The sequence below is a fragment of the Phaeoacremonium minimum genome (genome assembly GCF_000392275.1).
Source record: "Phaeoacremonium minimum UCRPA7 unplaced genomic scaffold PA7_03_scaffold_156, whole genome shotgun sequence".
NCBI classification, from domain to species: domain Eukaryota; kingdom Fungi; phylum Ascomycota; class Sordariomycetes; order Togniniales; family Togniniaceae; genus Phaeoacremonium; species Phaeoacremonium minimum.
Window position 1 is genome coordinate 32,423 of NW_006921063.1, and position 19,485 is coordinate 51,907.

At 50.2% G+C, this 19,485-nt stretch overlaps 5 protein-coding genes across 5 annotated transcripts; 3 read left to right on the plus strand and 2 right to left on the minus strand.

The window, feature by feature from the left end:
- Positions 1–475: 475 nt before the first annotated feature.
- Positions 476–1,750, minus strand: UCRPA7_2285 (putative class ii aldolase adducin domain-containing protein; the record flags this gene model as incomplete). The annotated part of the gene is made up of 5 exons (XM_007914867.1): positions 476–571; positions 623–887; positions 948–1,011; positions 1,401–1,439; positions 1,507–1,750. The coding sequence occupies 5 exons, from the start codon at positions 1,748–1,750 to the stop codon at positions 476–478; spliced, it is 708 nt and encodes a 235-aa protein (XP_007913058.1).
- A 3,186-nt stretch (positions 1,751–4,936) lies between these two features.
- Positions 4,937–6,016, plus strand: UCRPA7_2286 (putative extradiol ring-cleavage dioxygenase class iii protein subunit b protein; the record flags this gene model as incomplete). Its single annotated transcript, XM_007914882.1, has 2 exons — positions 4,937–4,979; positions 5,049–6,016. 2 exons carry the CDS (start codon positions 4,937–4,939, stop codon positions 6,014–6,016), a joined length of 1,011 nt encoding a protein of 336 aa, XP_007913073.1.
- Positions 6,017–9,776: 3,760 nt separating this feature from the next.
- Positions 9,777–11,104, plus strand: UCRPA7_2287 (putative 4-aminobutyrate aminotransferase protein; the record flags this gene model as incomplete). Its single annotated transcript, XM_007914853.1, has 2 exons — positions 9,777–9,847; positions 9,898–11,104. 2 exons carry the CDS (start codon positions 9,777–9,779, stop codon positions 11,102–11,104), a joined length of 1,278 nt encoding a protein of 425 aa, XP_007913044.1.
- Positions 11,105–11,606: 502 nt separating this feature from the next.
- On the plus strand, positions 11,607–13,918 carry UCRPA7_2288 (putative ctp synthase protein; the record flags this gene model as incomplete). The annotated part of the gene is made up of 10 exons (XM_007914861.1): positions 11,607–11,631; positions 11,694–11,726; positions 11,787–11,833; positions 11,893–11,948; positions 12,005–12,028; positions 12,080–12,121; positions 12,175–12,380; positions 12,444–12,451; positions 12,546–12,737; positions 12,806–13,918. 10 exons carry the CDS (start codon positions 11,607–11,609, stop codon positions 13,916–13,918), a joined length of 1,746 nt encoding a protein of 581 aa, XP_007913052.1.
- A 524-nt stretch (positions 13,919–14,442) lies between these two features.
- Positions 14,443–18,960, minus strand: UCRPA7_2289 (putative brefeldin a resistance protein; the record flags this gene model as incomplete). The annotated part of the gene is made up of 2 exons (XM_007914893.1): positions 14,443–14,472; positions 14,530–18,960. The coding sequence occupies 2 exons, from the start codon at positions 18,958–18,960 to the stop codon at positions 14,443–14,445; spliced, it is 4,461 nt and encodes a 1,486-aa protein (XP_007913084.1).
- Between the last annotated feature and the right edge of the window lie 525 nt (positions 18,961–19,485).

Below are 19,485 nucleotides of genomic sequence, written 5' to 3' on the forward strand. Positions count from 1 at the left end.
TCCACTACTCGAGCGTGTTTTTCTACGAAGCGCAACGCTAAGTGACAGCTTTGGCCCGGCGCAAGATGCTGAGCTAATGCGTTTGCTCTACCCGGGGCCGGCTCACCTCGAGAAACTACGATTTGGTCTGAGACGACAACAAGAAGAATTCAGTCCCTTTGATTTTAATCTATTCATGGCAGACGACGAGACATGGATGGGACTAGATGGCGAGGAGGACGCGGAAGGAGAAGGACAGCGATGGGGCATGGGCTTGGCAGCGGAGATGGATTTTGGTATGGCGTTTTGAGGGTTCTAGGACAAGTGATACCTCTTTATCAAGATTTTATCTTACGTAGCGTATATTTGATTATTATTCATTTGAAGTCATCAATTCTATCCCATACACTGAGTGACTAACATCGTTCTGCAAATTTCAATAAGCACCCACGATTCTTGCGCACATTAAATTAAAAACAACCATCATCCAATTGATCTAGATAGGCCTGAGACCACGACCCAAATATGTCCGTTCGCCAAATTCGCGCTCCGCTACCTGGAAGAGTGGTAGACCCATAAAGTAGCCGGCATCCTACGCATGGATAGTTAGCATCTTTCTTTCTCAGAATACGAGTTAACAAACCTGAGTTCCCAATGCTTCCCACGTGCTCTGGGACTCCTCTTTTCCTATGACAACAAGGGGTTTCCCCGATCCTGCTGCGGAAGCATCTGCAGCCAGTTGCACCTGGCAGCACTTATCTAGCAGGACGAACCAGGCAATAGTGGCCTCAATCGTGCTTCCAGCTGTCAGGAGTCCGTGGTTTCCAAGTAGCGCTGCTTTCTTGTCGCCAAGACATGCTGCAATTTCCTTGCCTTCCTCTGTGGCGAGCACAAGACCAGCAAAATTACTTTTGTCATTGTTAGTCTTATTCATTCTGAAGACGAATAAAAGAGAGCTCAAAACTTACGGATAGAGGACATGGTCATTGTAGAATGTGCAGAAGTCCTGAGTCAGCATATCCAGTGTCCTACCTGTTGCACAAAATGCACGGCCATAGATGCTATGGCAATGTGCTGCGCACAGGACATCTGGACGGGCTTTGTGAATCTCAGCATGAATTGCGTATGCCGCTAAAGTATGTGAGGATTAGCTGCAGTTCAGCTCCTTGTAAGGGAGAATGATGTATACCGTAGTTCAACCGTAAGTTAGCTCCTCCTTCGACGACTTTGCCATTGTGATCGACGCGGATCAGATCATCATCTGTGATAAGAGAAAAGTGAAGACCTATATGGAAAGCATCAGCCCGTCTTTCTCATACAACACCGGAGTGGAATTCAATGCTGTTAAATTCTACGGCATGAAAGCTCGACATGCTGAAGTTATGACCGGTATCTGTCCTAACGAGCACTCTCAGACTTACCAAACGGGTTCACCCAGAAACTCGTAGGATCAACCGGATCTATAGTATGCGGAGTTAGCAGGTTGTTCTCTGAATCACAAATGTGATCATAGAAGCAGGTTATTACCTCTCATAGTGATATGACCCGCGACTCCATCCGAGAAGCCACAGTTGGCAAAGACTCTATACGCCAAAGCCAGTCTATGCTTCAGGAATTTTTGCTCTTCGTACTTGTCCTCAAATTTGGGTGGAAGCGCCTCTACATCCCGAACGAATGCAAGTGAGGGATCTCCAGATCGGTGTTCCTGCTTCTCCTGCTTCTTCGTAACTCCCAGTTCGGCAACAGATGTCTCGACAGCTGAAGGAGCCATAATGGGCGATGTACAAACAGGACCAATCCCTCTTAGCTAGTGGCTTTCTCCTGACAGGTCTTCTGAGCGTTTTGGTTCCGTCAACGATGCAGTGTTGCTACTTGACTGTGTTCTAGCAATGAATCAGTGTGTGTGTTGTTGCGAAGAGACGGCCAAGGGCTGGCTCGGTACTGTACTCTGCAGTAGGCGCGTATCTACTAGACTGACTAGTTGTGTCGACTGCCAGCGATGAGGGGCAAAAAACAGGGTGGGGAGGTCGAGATAAACTAACGGACCACTAGCATGTTATTGCGGTCCTCCCAAATGCCTCCTCAACTCCATCGAGAGCGCTCTTCTCCGACGGCGGGTCTCCGGCCGCTGGCCGTTGTCGGTCATCGAGACATTCAACTCCAAAATGCCCGGAGCAGAGTAGACTGAAGACCGGAGCATGCAAAGAGCTATACGGCCGAGTTTCACCGGCAGAGCGGCATCATTAGGAACAATAGGACCATTTTGGTCTTGCAGTCCGACATTCAAGGGCAAAACTTGGCACCAAGCCAAGCAGCAAAGATTCAAGATGGGGAGCACTGCTGGAGCGACAAGCTTCGCCTCTCCTACCCACTTCAAAATAGTCGCCCTCGAAACTTTCTTCACCGAGTTGCCCGAACTCTCTGTTCCTGCCCCTCACACATTCAGCCTTGTTGAATACAACAGAACCAAAATCGACGAGATACCTTCCCGGATTAAAGATGCAGACATACTCATAATCACTACCATCCCTCTGCGGGCAGAGGTGCTCTCCAAAGAGGTTTCTCCCAACCTAAAACTCGTCGCGGCTGTAGCTTCGGGTACCGACTCGATTGACTTAGGCGCTTGTACATCAAGAGGCATTAGAGTACTGAGCAGCCCTAACTGCAATGTTGACGCTGTAGCCGAACACGCAGTTGCGCTGTACTTTGCTACCCGTCGTACCATCGTGCCAACAATGCGCGACCTACGAGCCGGCGAATGGCCCCTCCGTGGCACGCTCATGAAGAGTGCTTATGCCGCTGGTCAGCCGCCAAGAGGTTGTACAGAGGAAATTGTAACTGTCGTTGGTCATGGAGGCGTTGGAAAGAAAGTTTCGAAGATGCTTGGTGCATTGGGAATGAAGGTGATAATTGCGGCAAGGAAAGGGGCTCCGGCGACAGAAGGAAGAGTACCCTTCGAAGAAGCTTTAGCTATGGCGAGCGTTGTTGTTTTGTGCTGCCCGCGATCGCCGGAAACATTAAATCTTCTCGCCGGACCAGAATTCGAAAAGATGCGAAAGGATGCTGTGCTGGTCAACGTAGCACGGGGTGGCATTGTTGACGAGCAGGCACTATTGACAGCTTTGAAAGAAGGGCAAATCGCAGGCGCAGCTGTTGACGTATTTGGCACTGAGCCAGCTGGGCCTGAAACAAGCCCATTGCTGGGAGAAGAGGCTGAGGGGCTTAATCTTGTGGTAACACCGCATACAGCTTGGATTGGAGGGATGACAACAGCCAACTATCAACGGGTTTTGCAGGAAAATATCGATGGGTTCATTCTTGGCCAAGTGCCGCAAGATAGAATTAAAGCGTAAAACAAAGCAGTGGTCTGGTATGGAGAACACTTTGCATTCCATGCATATATGGATTGAAGCCGGCCAGCGCCTATAGGACAGCGTATAATTCTAAATGCTATATTATTGCTTATACTTGTCGTCTATAACTTGCCGCTCTGGAAAGCCGCAACTGGGTTTAGCACAGCCTCCTGAATTGCCATCTCTAAGGTGTCCATTTTAGTTTTCCCTATAGCTTCGTTGTCTGTCTTGTCGTAAAGTGTGCCGCCTTCCGTCCATATCCTACGCAGGGTATAAATACTTGCCAGTGGATTTTCTTTCTCCCAAGCTTCTGTCTCATAACGTTTTAGATCTTCAAGTGAAGTGAAGTTCACTTTCCACTTGCTATCTGTCTGTCTCTCAAACTCCGCCAGTATTTCATCAGGTGTAGTCGTAAACGAGTTTACTTTGACTGCTTTGCGATCACAGACTTCTGGGTGTTTGAGCACAGCGACCAATAGTCTACCCACATCTGCCATTGTGGTCAGACTAACAGGTCCTTGACCATTTCCTAACAAGGTTGCCTCTCTTTTTAAAACGTCAAAACTTCCCAATTGCGGTTCGTTCGCCATATTACCAAGATACAAGTCGGCGAATGGTCCCGTAACAATATATGAGTATGCCAACCGCTGGACAGCTTTTGATTCCATGAACGTTCTGACTTTGAGCTTCTTCTGATGAGGCTTTTCATTGGCGGAGGATGCGTTATACGCAATATCCGTACCGTACTCCGAGGGAATGAACCGGATGATACTAGGAGACCGTTCCGCAAGGGCAATCAAATCAACCTGCTTGTCTATAGCCCATCTTCCCAGAGCTGATACGACGGTATCGAAGTCTGGAGTCATTAGCATGTGAAAATTGTACTTGTCCATAAGAAAAATACCTCTGTATGCTTTCAACACGTCGTCTTCATTATATAAGTCACCGGTAATGATCTCTGCACCACGAGACGTATATGATTCAAGCAACTCCTTCTTTGTCGCTACTGTCTCGGCTGAGGTGAAGATACCAAGGCGCTCAAAGTTGTCCTTTGCGTTGATCAGCGCATTTGTAAGGACTTTTCCAATGACACCCGTGGCACCAAGAACCAGGATCTTCTTACTCCGTGTGACTGCCATATTAGATCACCCTGGACTTGCCAGCTTAACACGAAGTGCCCCTATTCGTCCGTCCGAAACAACCCTTCGTCGCCTGCCGTACTTACAATCGTATGATGTGGCAAACACTCTGGCATTAGATCGACTCGTACGACTTCTATAGGCTGTCTCCGAGATCCCGGGTCGTAAGATCGCCGACGATGTGTAAAGCAGTCGCAGTCTGGTTCTTCCGGACATCAGCGCCAACGGGTGGGAGGCGCGGTTGTGTGGGGTGTAGGTGGATGCGCTAAAGTCCGCGCCAGTGGCCTGGGATTCTGGCCCCTCACCATCGGTCCGGTGCATCTTTGTATGTATATGAAAGCCACGCTCACTTTTCCGCGATAGCGATAACTTCTCTTCATCAATCATAAGAATTTACAGTCTCTTGTCGTCTCTTTAATTCCCATCTCTCACATAATTTATATCACAGACGTCTAATATACAAACATGGGCAAGATCGTTGCTGCTGTGGGCTTGTCCCACGCCCCAGGTATGAGATTCTGACCCTGGAGCACTGGAATGCAACCTTGAGACTTCTTCATACTGATAATCGTCACAGGAGCCATTGGTTTCCCGGAGACAGCCAAGCCAGACGCCAGAGAGCGCACAGAGAAGGCGACTTTGGAGTTGGGAAAGACTCTTACAGAAGCGAAGCCAGATGTCATCTTTGCCTTCCTCGACGATCACTTTGAGAACTTCTACCGTAACCACATGCCCACTATTGCCGTGTCGATAGCCGATCACCACGTCGGTCCCGCCGACCAGTGGATGGAGCCGCTACACATCAAGGAGAAGACCTACTTCCCCGGCAACCCTCAGGTTGCTGAGCACCTTATCAAGTCCCTCGTCGAGCAGGGGTTCGATGTTTCCCGAACTGGATCCATCGAGTACGGCAACAACCTGCTCATGCCTTGGGTGCTTATGAAGGCAGACCTTCCCAACGTCTCTATTGTTCCTATCTTCCTCAACGTCTTCACACCGCCGTTGATGAAGTACAGCCGAGCCTACGCGCTAGGTGAGGCATGCCGCGTTGCCGCTGAGAGCTTGCCCGGTGACACCCGTGTGGCTTTCATGTGCACCGGCGGTCTCTCCCACTGGCCTCCTTACTGGAACCCTTACCAGGCTGGAGACCCGCCTGAGGATGACTTCCTCAAGCTGATGAAGGAGTATCAGACCGTCGGCAAGGAGGTTCTCAAGCGTGTGCCTGATCTGTTCGTCCAGTTCGATGAGTACGAGATCATCATGGCGGAGAAGAACGAGTATCCCCTCAACAGCAAGCATCCACTTGTCAACGCTGAGTGGGATCAGAAGTTCATGGATCACTTCTGCGGCGGCGACAGCAAGTGGCTCAAGGAGCTCACCTATGAGGAGGTTGAGGAGGAGGCAGGACACGGAGGTCACGAGGTTCTGAACTGGGTCGCCCTCAGCGGTGCCATGGGCGGCAGCAAAGCCGACCTTGTTCTATACGAACCTGTAATTGAGTGGATCTGCGGAATGACTTACGTCCAGTTCCCTGTCCCGGCATGAAGAATGATCACTGAGGGGCTTCGTCAGACAGGACTTCCTAGTCCAAGTACAGAAAATCTGCTGACGAAATCAGTGGCGTTCAACAAATGGTCTAAGAGCGTTTTTCTTTGTATATAGTGGTTTATGGACAGGATACTTTAGGACGTCCGCAGAGACGATTGTGGTGTTTTCATTCAGGGGTAAATGAATATCACCAAGAGGTCTACCAAACGGCCTTTGACCATGATTATGTCAGCCACGTAACATGTGTGATGAGGTGTGCAATAGACCAGATTAGTCTCTAATGAATATATAATCCATCTGCTCGCAAGCGCATAGTATCGCTTTACACTTGGCATATCGTTCTCTGAGAGCCAGTCTTCGCAGGGCTTCGCTGCGGCAATCGGCGCTATAGCTTGCACCCTACGCGTGTTTCAGGCCTGTCAGCCAGGCTAAAAGTCGGCCGCCCGCTAACGAAACCAGCATTACTCGAGTAGTCTGCCAGCCAGGCCAACCCACTCGAGGTCCTGGAGCTAGCACCCAGAGGCCCGCTAAAGGAGGGGAAGATGGTGCCCGGCGGGATTCTGAGTCCCTCGGGAGATAAATCACCATCGCTCATCTCCGTCAACCTCAAGAGCTCGGCATCACCAACTCCCGGTCACTTGGGTGACGCTCCACGAGACGAACTGGATACGTTACGAGACAACGATGGTGACGGGGCGATGTCGTCGCCGGCCGCAACGGTTGAGACTCGCAACACCATACAGCAACTGTTGCCAACCTGCCAGCGATGCAGGCGGCTCAGGCGCAAATGTGACACTCAACTACCAAGCTGCCGACTCTGCGATAAGGCCGGGGCGCCTTGCACCTTCTATGATCATGCCTTGAAGCAGACGTTGCCAAGAGCGTGAGTAATTTTCTTTTATTGTCATTGCTTGGCAGTCTCATTGTCACACTTTCTGGCTGTTGACTTACACGTGGGTCACGTAGATATGTCCAATCTCTCTTGACCCGAGTTGAGCATCTTGAAGCCGTGAAGAATGGTATCTCGAGCTCTCCATTCGAAAGCACTACCGCGACCATACCGCCATCTTTGGACCAGCCTCCGGCTGTGCTTGATACGCCGTTAGACCCAGAGTTGACATCCTCTTTATCGCCATCATTTGATGTTGTCATACCATCGACATCAAGCGCGGGGAGATCGCGGTATTGGGGCTCATCCTCAGTATTCGCGCTGACTGTGGAGATCTTGCATCATGCTGTCACTCGAGGCCTCATTTCGGCGGAGGACTCTATCGAAGCCGCCGATGTCGAGGAAGATCATGTCGAGATTCCATCTCCGTACGCGCAGACAGCCGCCCCAGACTCAGACATTCAGTCTCTGGTGCATCTGTATTTGATATCATTGAACACCATGTACGGTTTCGTGGACCAAGCCGAAACAAGTGCAGATCTTCAGACATATCTGGCTCTTCGACAGCAGCCGACATTCTCTCCTCATGCGCTTCACGGCGAACAGGCCCACCAATACTTTCGCATTACAATGATGTGCGCCATCTCATGCGCCAACCAAGCCAGATACAAGCCACAGCGTGCTGCAGAATGCTTAGCCTACTATAATGGTGCCGTGGCTTGTGTTGAAGAGGTGACATCAGAGGCCTCACCAGCTTCATTACAAGCTCTGCTACTTCTCATCGTATTCTGTCTCTTTCACCCCCGAAAGGGTGACATCTGGAAGCTTCTTGACTATGCCTGCCGTCTCACTATCGAGCTGGGCTATCATACAGAAGCTGAGCATGATCAAACGGTCGGCGCAGAGACCGAGACTGAGACACAAAGCAAGCTCCGCCGATCTACCTTCTGGGGCCTCTACGCCATAGAGCGCATTGTTGGTCAGCTCTTTGGTCGCGGCAGTGATCTACCAGAGTCTATAATAACAACTGAATACCCGAGCTCACTTCACATCGCATCTGGAATAAGTCCCGTTGCCGGGTCTGGTGTTGATCACCCTACATTGCAGACGATGAGTATCGCTCATCATTATCGGCTTGTATATCTTCGCTCTGAGATCTATCATTCAATGTACCTTCCCGCATCTCCTCCTGACCTTGGACTAGATTGGTTGAAGGAGAAATACACAACTCTATACGCTTGGCGACGGGAACTAGCGGTAACGGATGATTTGGCAGGCGTTGCTACGTTGACATGTGACGTTGGATACGATGCAACTATGTGTTTCCTGTTTCAAGCACTCCTTCTCAAAGCCCTAAGAGCCACAGCAGTTCCGGCAGCTACCGAGGGTGAGAGCGAGAGCGATCCTCAGCTCAAGCCTACAGAGGAGCGCATTCTCGTCGCGTCTGATCCATTCTACTCCGCCGTCAATCTAATCCGGACTTACGAGAAGATCATTCGCGCCCCAGAACGGTCAAATCTCGGCATATATCCCATGACTTTCATGAGTGCGCACTATATATACCTGGCGTCAAGCACTTTACTCGCATATGCACTTTTACGACTGGATGGAAGGGTGAAGTATCTCAAACGGATGTCTAATAGTGAAACAGTATCCGAAGATGAGACAGAGGAGTTAGACTGGGGTGTGTTTGTCGATGTGTCGACTTCATGCTTGATCTTGTTGGCGTGGTGCGGCGAGCGGTGGCCGGGGATGCTGGGGATGCTTGGAGTTTATCAACGACTTTACTCAAGGAGTATCAGGGAAATGATTGTGAAAGGTCTGGTCCGTTAGGAGCCCTAGGAGAATGCTTCACGAAATGGTATTGATTCATGTCCCAATTTTAGCAGCGTTTGCTTCTGGGGTTTCAGCTAGCTATTTGTGAAATGATGACTTGGTGGTCAATACGAACAGCGAGAGCTATTATGAGCAATCAATGCTCTTGCCTTTATAACTCATAAGATCAGAGTTCCAGGTTTATGACCAATGAACCACAGCGAAAAATTCAAGTTTCAAAGCCAGCTATACTTTTCCCGTGATTGAAGTCGGACCACGCCTATCACATCCATAGATCTTGTCGCCGAACAAGGCAAGACCTACAATCGTGCTGATGTTCATTGACTAGCAATGATTGGACATGACATTCTGAAGAACCGAATGAGACGAGATACAGTTATTTGATTGGCTGTCATCGCCGTTCATGTCCGCGTCTGCGTCGGAGTTGACCGCGGTTTGGTGAAGAGAGTCTGGGGTCCAGATCTCGGCGAGATCCCGACCGCACTCCGAGCCTCGTAGAAGGCGGAAATAGATGTGCACAACACTTGTGAAGGGTGCATATTGTCAGTGAATATGGGTCGCGCTTGTTCAACGGAGCCGGTGTCGCTTGCGCACATCCCCTTGCACTGTCACTCAAGGGTCTCTCTAGTCAGGGCGGTCAGCGGTGAGAAGTGTTCGGATGCACTTGCCATAAACAGGCTGGAGCTCTCTAAAGCTCTCAAAATAACATCTGCTCTCAATTTGCGTTCGTCCATATTCAAGCCATTTTCCTAAGGCGCTGATAGGACTCGATTTCGCCAAGCTCGTGTATTGCTCCTCAAAATGTCGGCTGTCAGAGCGCCCCGAACGGCCATGGCCATGCGAACAGCCACTAGAGCATTCACGAAGAGAGTTCAATACCGGACGATATGGGCTTCGGCTACTCTACGAGCAGCTTCTGCTGCGTTTCCCGGTGAGCCGTCTGGGCCGGCCGTGAAGACGGAAATACCGGGACCCGTGTCAAAGAAGCACATTGAGCAATTGAACGATGTATTCGATACCCGTAACCTCAATATGCTAGTAGACTACCCAAGTAGTCTAGGCAATTACATCGCTGATCCAGATGGCAATGTTTTACTTGATGTGTAGGTCCTCAACCGCTTTGTATGGGGTAAGAAACTGACATAGTTGGCAGATTTGCTCAAATAGCTTCAATTCCTCTCGGTTACAACAATCCCGCTCTGGCCGAAATAGCAAAGTCTCCTGAAATGGTGAATGCTATTATCAACCGCCCAGCTCTGGGTAACTTTCCTCCAAAAGACTGGGCCGAGACTCTACGCGCAGGCCTTCTCAGAGCCGCGCCAAAAGGCCTAGATCAGGTGTTTACTGCGATGAGCGGCTCCGATGCCAACGAAACTGCATACAAGGCAGCTTTTATGTGGCGCCGCCAGCAGGAGCGTGGTGGTTACAATGTGGACTTTACTGAGGAGGAGATCCAGTCTGTCATGAACAATCAAGCTCCAGGAGCCTCACAATTGTCCATTCTCTCCTTCAAGTCAGGATTCCACGGTCGTCTATTCGGATCTTTGTCTACTACACGCTCAAAGCCCATTCACAAACTTGATATTCCTGCTTTCGATTGGCCTCAAGCAACGTTCCCTCAATTGAAATACCCTCTTGAGGAGCATGCAGCCGAAAATGCAGCAGCAGAGAAGGCTGCACTGGAAGAAGTCGAGCACCTAATCCTCAACTACCATGTACCGCCCGCAGCCGTTGTGGTTGAGCCCATCCAATCAGAAGGTGGCGACAATCATGCTTCGCCGGCCTTCTTCCGTGGCCTCCGTGAGATCACCAAGAAGCACAATGTACTTCTTATCGTTGACGAGGTACAAACTGGTGTCGGCGCTACAGGTGAATTCTGGGCGCACAGCCACTGGAAGCTCGATTCTCCGCCTGATATTGTCACTTTCAGCAAGAAGGCTCAAGCAGCTGGCTTCTACTATACAAACCCAGAGCTACGCCCCAACAAGCCTTATCGTCAATTCAATACCTGGATGGGGGACCCGGTTCGTGCCATTCTCTTCAAGGGCATCATTGGCGAGATTGAGCGTCTGAACTTGGTTGAGAGCACTGCTCGTGTTGGAAACTATCTGTTCTCCGAATTAGAGAAGTTGGCGGCCAAATACCCTGGTCAATTCGACAATCTTCGTGGTAAAGGCCAGGGCACATTCATTGCCTTCGATACTCCGAAGCGTGATGCACTGCTCAAGCAGGCTAAGAGTTTGGGTGTCAATATTGGCGGCTCAGGAGAGCGCACTGTTCGGTTGCGTCCTATGTTGATCTTCCAAGAGCATCATGCAGATATCCTACTCGAAGTATTGGAGAAGATTGCTTCAGCATAGATAGAGTGTTCTGCTATATAATCAGAAGCGAAGAATTGATATCCTTGTGGAGATAATTGCGTTCATCAGGTCGTTAGCACTCTGAAAAGTGGATAGAGTTGTCATCAATCTTAGAGATAGAGAGGCTCTGAAATGAATTGAATTCTACAATCAAATTGGATGTTCAGGAGTTACTTCACTTCGTCGTGGTATGCTTGACTATAACTAGAGAATCATTGTATTCAGTGCACGATAAGCAAACTGTCTTATCTTGGTATAAACAAGAAACCCCACCATTGCCTGAGATGGATGTTTCACCGCCCAGGCAGAAATGACTCACCGCCCTGTCCTGTCGCCAAAAGCGTCTTAGCCAAACTCTAGTTCGTACCCCACCAAGGGATCGTGAACGCGGTGGTCTCGCGTGCTAAAATTTTCTGACAGAAAAAGATACGACCAACGATCTTCCTCCCCTCCGTCCCTCCTTCCTTGTTACCTTTCTCATTCTCTGATCAAGACCTCCAAGATGAAGTACGTTCTAGTGTCCGGAGGTAAGTCTATCAGAGCCACCCATGTTTGATTGGACAGAATTGTGCTGACTGGCGATGCAAAGGTGTTATCAGCGGGGTGGGGAAGGGCATCATCGGTATGGCGAGGTCATTAAACAAAGTCGCGTCTCGTGTCTGCTAACGAGACGTGTAAATAGCCTCCTCAGCTGGGCTGCTGCTCAAGACGATGGGACTCAAAGTCACGGTAAGGAGAGATTGACTTTTCCGAATTGTGAACCACATGCTCATGAATTGTAACTTCAGGCCATCAAGATTGATCCATATATCAATGTTGATGCGGGAACAATGAACCCCAAGGAGTACGCTCCCGCATCCCCTGCCTGCGTAGATTCTCTGCTAATTGTATTCATTCAAGGCATGGAGAGTGCTTTGTTCTATCGTGCGTGTCTTACTTCTCTCTACACCTGTAATCACCGCTAACATCCATCAGTGATGGCGGAGAAGTCGATCTTGATCTCGGCAATTACGAGAGGTATGTCCAAGTAGAAAACGCAAATTTGCATCATGCTCTGACCATGTACAAAGATACCTGGCTCTCGACCTGACCAGAGACCACAACATCACAACTGGCAAGATATACAAGCATGTAATCGAGAAGGAGCGAAGAGGTGACTATCTGGGCAAAACCGTCCAGGTTGTCCCTCACGTAACCGATGCTATCCAGGAGATCATCGATCGAGTGTCAAAAATTCCCGTCGATAACTCAGGAGAAGAGCCTGATGTCTGCATTGGTATGTTCACGATCTTGCACCCCTACTGAGTACAAATTATAAGCTAATCATGTATCTATAAAGTCGAACTGGTGCGTTCAACTGCTACAATCTATTTAGCCTATTCATTTTTTCTCATTTTATTTCCACTTGCGCCTTACAATATACTGACGTTAGCTTTCTCAGGGTGGCACTGTTGGTGATATCGAAAGCATGCCTTTCGTTGAGGCTTTGACCCAGCTTCAGCACAAGGCTGGCAAGAGCAACTTCATCAATATTCATGTGTCCTATATCCCGCTCGTAAATGGCGAGCAAAAGACAAAGCCGACTCAACACGCTGTCAAAAGTGTTCGCAGTGCCGGCATCATCCCAAACCTGGTCAGTGCTTGAAATCTTTGGACATATATATCAACCCCCCATGTTTTCTTGTCTAATAATATAGACAGATTGCCTGTCGTTGCGAGGTTCCTCTTGATGAGTCCACCATTCGAAAGATTGCAGTGAGCTGCCAAATCGAGATTGAGCAAGTCATTGCGGTAAGAGATATGCCCACAGTCTACCAAGTCCCGCTTCTGCTCGAAGAGCAAGGCATGCGGAAACTCTTAGAAAGCACACTACAGCTAGACAAGATCATCCCCTCTCCTATCCGAGTCCAAAAAGGAGGGGAGATCTGGAAGACTTGGAACAAGACTGTCGTCCCAAAGACTCATCTAGAGTCGGTCAACATTGCCCTGGTTGGCAAATATGTCGATCTCCACGATGCTTACCTCTCTGTTGTCAAGTCACTGGAGCACTCGGCTATGCGTTGCAACCGCAAGCTGAACCTAATCTGGGTCGATTCCGAGAATCTGGAGGAGAAGACGAAGATCAGCGACCCCACAAGCTACCACAAGGCTTGGCATGAGGTGTGCACCGCCTCCGGCATTCTGGTCCCCGGTGGATTTGGCTCGCGAGGCACCGAAGGCATGATGCAAGCGGCAAGGTGGGCTCGTGAGCGCAAGACCCCTTACCTTGGTATCTGTCTGGGATATCAAGTTGCTGTCATCGAGTACGCTCGCAGCGTTTGCGGTCTTACCAACGCCACTTCGGAGGAATTTGATGCGCAGGCTGAGCACCGAGTCATCATCTTCATGCCTGAGGGTTCCAAGGACACGATGGGCGGTACCATGCGACTGGGTCTGCGATCAACCCACTTCCAGCCCGGCAGCGAGTACAGCAAGCTGCGGGCTCTGTACGGTGAAGTGCCCATGATTCAGGAACGTCATCGTCACCGATACGAGACCAACCCGGATTACGTGGAAACGTTCGAGAAGGCGGGTCTCACCTTCATCGGAAAGGACGACTCTGGAGATCGTATGGAGATCTTCGAGCTGAAGGACCACCCATGGTTTGTTGGCGTGCAGTATCATCCAGAGTATCTGAGCCGAGTGCTCGACCCCTCCCGACCGTATCTGGGCTTCGTCGCCGCCAGCTCGGGCTGTCTCGAGGAAGTCACAAAGGAGCTTCTCCAGGAGAAGACCAACTTCGTCAACGGAGTGGTTGCCGGCACCCATTTCTAAGCAGACAGGAGAGACAGAGTTTGAGAAAAGCATATGGACGGCGATCAGGGATGATGGATACGTGAAATTGAACAATCGGCATCATAACAACATCAGACGTTTTCTCTTTGGCGTTTCTGGAACATATAGATATAGCACAGTCTAGAATAACGAGCACTCTAGACTCAATAGGCGCAGTAAATGGTCATCAGTGCGCAAGCACACTCTTGGGTAAATCTGCCGAGCACAGGGCATGGGGAGACTCTCTCGGTTTGGATGCTTGCTTCTGGATTCAAGGGGCGCGCACTCATCAAAGGCGCCGGTATTATATAGTTATTTGACCACGAAATGAATACTCAACAATCTTCACATGCTATCCCAATCAGTGCATTATTTTTTGAGTATTATTAAGTCTATGTTACTACCTTTACTTTCGGTTACAATCAGACATACCCCATGTCACTACCAGTATTGATTTATTTTTCTCTACAATTTCCAACCTCCCAACTCCGAGCTTTTTCGACGGCTAACGATGATGATGCAATTTATCGCTTGTTGAAGTTCAAGAATCGGCTCTGTCAAATGCATTAGTTGAGTTCTCAGAGGATTGCAAACTGGGACCTGGATCTTACTGCTAAGAACAGAATGATGATGTTGCTGCCGACAAAGGAAAGGAAGATGCCCAAGTCACGCCACCTGTTGTCGAAAGTCAAGCCGAGCGGCTCGTAGAACTCATCTCCCACGCTGTAAGCGCAGTACTGGCAGTCGCTCGTGGTGTTATCAACGATGTAACCGGGGCCGCCGCGGGCGAAGAAGTTCTCCATATACTCGCCGCAGGTCTGGCCAGATGGTGCAGTGAAAGAGTTCAGCTCGGCCGGCTTGCAAACGACAGCGAGCTTGTGCAGTGCTGTCGTCACCATGCCGCCGATGAGACGCGTAAAGGGGTCGAGCTGATACAGCCATGCGCGCCAGAAACCGGGCATCTGCGGTGCGGGGATAGTGACACCGCAGAAGAGAGCGAAGGTTATGATGACGAAAGGGTCAAGCTGGGAAGAGATGAAGGCAGATGGAGTGATGGCAGCCAGAACCTGGCCAAGAGTAACGGAGAACAGCTCAGTGATGAGCACCATGAAGAATTGGTAGCCGGCACGGCTGCTTTCTTTCTGAAGCCCAGGCACGTAGTAGACCGGCAGGAAGAAAGCAACAGCGCACATGATCGAATAAGGCATCTCAGAGATAACCATAGAGGTAGCGAAGGTGAAAGGGCTGTACATCTTGCTCGACTGCTCGCGGAAGAAGATAGATCGCTTGATGTGATACATGACCTCGACTTGACTGATGATCAATGCAGGCAGAACGGTGACTTGGAAGGTCACGAACACCTTGTACTGCAGCGAAGAACGGGAGTCATCAAGGTTCAAGAAGGTAAATCCGGTGAGCAAGGCGATGGCGATGTGATTGAACAGACGAGTGAAGAGGTAGTTCGGCGAGCGCCAGAAAGAAAGGTTGGTGCGGTGAAGAACGACCTTGATCTGGTGGAGCAACGGGGAGGCATACTCTTTCTGGAGATCAAGATTGACCTGCTCGCCAGCGGCTTTGCGGGACTCCTTCATCTGAGAAATAGTATCCTTGACATTGGCAAGCTCAGAGCTGTCAGCCCAGATATCAGCCCAGTCCTTGTTGCCAATGCGCGGGGAACTGCCAGCTCCGATTGCCTCGAGCATGAATTCGGCGACGTTGTCGGTCTCTCCTGCAACAGCTCCGTGTCTGCGAAGATACTCTCGAAGCACGCTTGCATCCTTTCCGATGTCTCCGAAGTACACACATCTACCGCCGGATTTGAGAAGTAGCAGGCGGTCAAAGTTCTCGAACAAGGCAGCGTTGGGTTGATGAATGGTGCAGAGAATGGCTTGGCCAGCTCTGGCGAGCTTTTGCAGAAAACGAACGATATTATAGGCACTTTGGCTGTCAAGGCCAGAAGTTGGCTCATCCAAGAAGAGCAGGAGCTGAGGCTTGGCAGCAAGCTCAACACCAATAGTTACACGCTTCCGCTGTTCAACAGTGAGACCCGCCTCGGGGAAGCCAATAATGGCATCTGCGATGTGCTCCATCTCCAACAGAGCAATAACCTCTTCGACATACTTGTACTTCTCCTCTTGAGGAGTCTCCATGGGCTGTCTCAGATCGGCAGAGAAGCGGAGAGCCTCACGGACAGTTTGAGAGGGATCGTGCACATCCAGTTGCTCGGCATAAGATGTGCTGCGTTGAAACTCCTTACCAGGCTTAATGCCATCGACAAGAACGTCACCGGAGATGACACCAATATTCTTACGGCCAGCAAGAACGTCCAAAAGCGTGGTCTTACCAGCTCCGGATGCCCCCATTAGGGCTGTGAGTTGACCAGGCTTGACATAGCCGAAGACGTTGTTTAGGAGACGTCGAGTGCCAGCCGGTGTAGGGACATCGTAATTGAGACCTTCCCATGTCAGGATGCTTTCCGATTCAATCTTCATCTCTGAGGTCTCGTCTTCCTGCTTGGACGAGCGCTTCTCCTCGCGCTTGCGCTGGAGTGCTTCATTCAAAGCTTTGCGTTCCGCATTCGGCTTCTGGAAGATCTTGAACGTGTTGCCGCCCATGCCAAACTTGATGATCTCGCCAAAGGCAACATTCAGGAACAGGAAGAAGACAATGAGAGCCATGATGATACCCCAGTTTCTCCAGAGATCACTAGGACTATACGAGAAACCCTGGGTGATATAATCTGACCCAGAGATCTGAAGCGTGCCTGGCTTTGATCCAGCAAGAGTACACACTTGGTGGTTGATGTCATCATATCCATCGCCAGATGGGATGAGAGAATCAGACGTGCAAGTCATGTCAATCCTACTGAACTCATTCTCCATCATGGAACTGAAGGCTAAACCCAGAACATTGATCCAGTAGATCCAGCGCAGCCAGACCTGCTCAGATTGGTACTGGATCAGATAACCTGATGTGGTGATGAAGAATGTAATAGTGACGACCGCGAACTTGACAGCGTAATCGAAATCCGGACTAACGCAGCCAATAATTCGGAAGAATAGAGTCATGGCGACGTTACCGGACAAAATCATAAGGTAAAAGGTGAAGAAGGCTCCAGCACTTCTCTCCAGATTCGTCATGAAGTAGACGATAATAGAGAAGAGAAGGATTTGAGATGCAGCGAAAGCTTGATCAACGATGATCTGTGCAATCCAAAGAGCTGAGGGTCTGTGGAAAGCATATGCTTTGTGTTTATTGACAATGGAACGACCTGTCATCGTTGATGCCAGCTCGGAAAAGGCTTGGAAGGCATTGAAAAGGAGAGAGATGAAAAGAAGACCACCTTTACTGAACGCACTGGCAGACGTTTTACCGAGATCCAGGTAGAGAGTTCCAAGGACGATAGCAATAACGATACTTCGGAGCCAAGAGAGGAAGAGAGCGAGACGGTCTTGCATTTTCAGCACGAATTGTCTCTTCATCAAGGCCCAGACTTGGCGAGGGAAGCCAACCGCATAGACGGAGCGCTTTGCACCAGAGCGTTTGGCTTCCTTGACAGCAACCTTGAAATCCTCATGTTTGGAGGTTTCTTGCGTCAGGCTTGCCTTGTACGAAGTCATCTCTTCCGACAGTTGTGTTGAGAAGCGAGATTTCTTGAACGCCTCACCAAGTGTCTCCGCATCGTGAGGAGCGTTCTCGGGTGAGTAGCCCTGGGCGTACTCGCGCTCGAATTCATCAGTACAGCCCGTCACATAATCTGGAGTTGTCTGACGGGGACGAGGGGCAAAGCCCAGACCTTCGAAATATCCTCGCGCCTCAGCTGTAGGACCAAAGAAAACCTGTTTGCCAGAGTCGATCACCAGCACTTTATCGAACTGTTTGTAGATGTTCTCAGAGGCTTGATAGAGAGAAACGAAGGTGCTGGTCTTGTAAAGGTCGGTCTGAACACGGAGAGACTTCACAAAGTCCAGGGCAGTAGAAGCGTCGAGACCCCGCGTCGAATTATCCCACGATAGAATGCACGCGTTGGTGATAAGCATCTCTGCAATCGAAACTCGCTTTCGTTCTCCTCCAGAAACACCCCGGACGAAGGGACCACCCACAACGGTATTACGTGTGTGTTCGATATTGAACATCTTGAGCAATGTGGTGATAACGCCCTCCTTAAACTGAGACTTCGAAAGTCCGGCAGGAAGTTTCTTGGGTGTCTTGGTATCCAGCGCGAATGCGAGCGTTTGTTCAACGGTTAGAGTGGCGTGATGGAGATCGTCCTCGGCATTGTAAACGGCTTCGCCTCGATATTGGTCGAACTCTTGAGCTGTAAATGGGCCATAGAGAACCTCGCCCGTCACGCCTGTGTAGCCATATCGTTGGTTCGCAATCGACTTTAGGAAGGTCGTGCAGCCCGATCCAGGTCGTCCAAGAACCAGAATCATCTCACCAGGCTTGCACACTCCACGGAAGTTGTCCAGTAGCGTTGCCTCAACACCCTTCTTGCCCAGTCCAAGGAGCCCCATCACCGGTGTGACCACGTCGAAAAAGTCTTTGAATGCATCGGGGAATGTTTTGACGTAGTTCGTGAACCCTCCCATGCCCTTCACCGTGAAATCGTTCCAATAAACACCAATATGCTTCGGTCGAATACCGGCCTCCTGCTCGGCAGCCAAACCACCACGCAGTGCTGTCTCTAGATCGAATTGCTCGTCTTCCGAGGGCGATTCGGTAACGGCACCGTTGCCTTTTTCTTCGTCGGCGTGCGTCTCTTTTCTTCTGCTGCTCACACGGCTCGCCCTAGACATGCCCGACAATTCCCTCTGCAGCTCCGCAAAATCGGCCACGGCCTGCTCCACGGAGACGCCAGTATGAACTCTCGACAAGCCATTGGGATTATTCCTGTGCACCTCCTCTAAATCGTTCTCCGGGTTTCTAGTATCGGACGAAGTCGAAGACCTGGGGGGAGGATCTACGATCTCCTTATCGCTCATAGTTGACCTCTCCGGCTGGAGATTGGCCAGCTCCTGCTTTTCGATATCCTTGTCCATAGTCAGAATGTTCGTGTAAGTCAATTGGCCCTCTGGTTGTGTGTATTATTTTGCGGGGGATCACGTCAGCTGGTAATCTGCGCCGGCTACCCTGAGCGGCGCGGATGCGGCTCCGAAAGGGCCAAATTAACTTATAGCGAAGGATTTACGGTAGAAACTTCGATTACAAGAAAAAAAGGCAACGTGAACAGCGTGTGCCGAAAAGAGAGGGTGGAATGCGTGCAAGACCAAAACACGGTCCTACATGGGGAAGAGAAAATGAGAGCCACGAAGGGGGGCAGGCAGCCTCACTCCCCTATATAACAAACAGACCTACAGAAAAAAATAAAAGATTCTGCCACGAGCCACTACTAGGAGCCCAGCAGCACACACCGACCGGCTCCGGGCCATTCAGGAGGAGGGTCCTGTCTTGGCAGGCATCATCTCCGGGGGATGGGATTACCAATCCAGCGGCCATTTCATAATAATGGGTACTGGTAATGGGGAATGCTTGCCTCCACGACCCGGCTGGGTATGGCTTCTGTT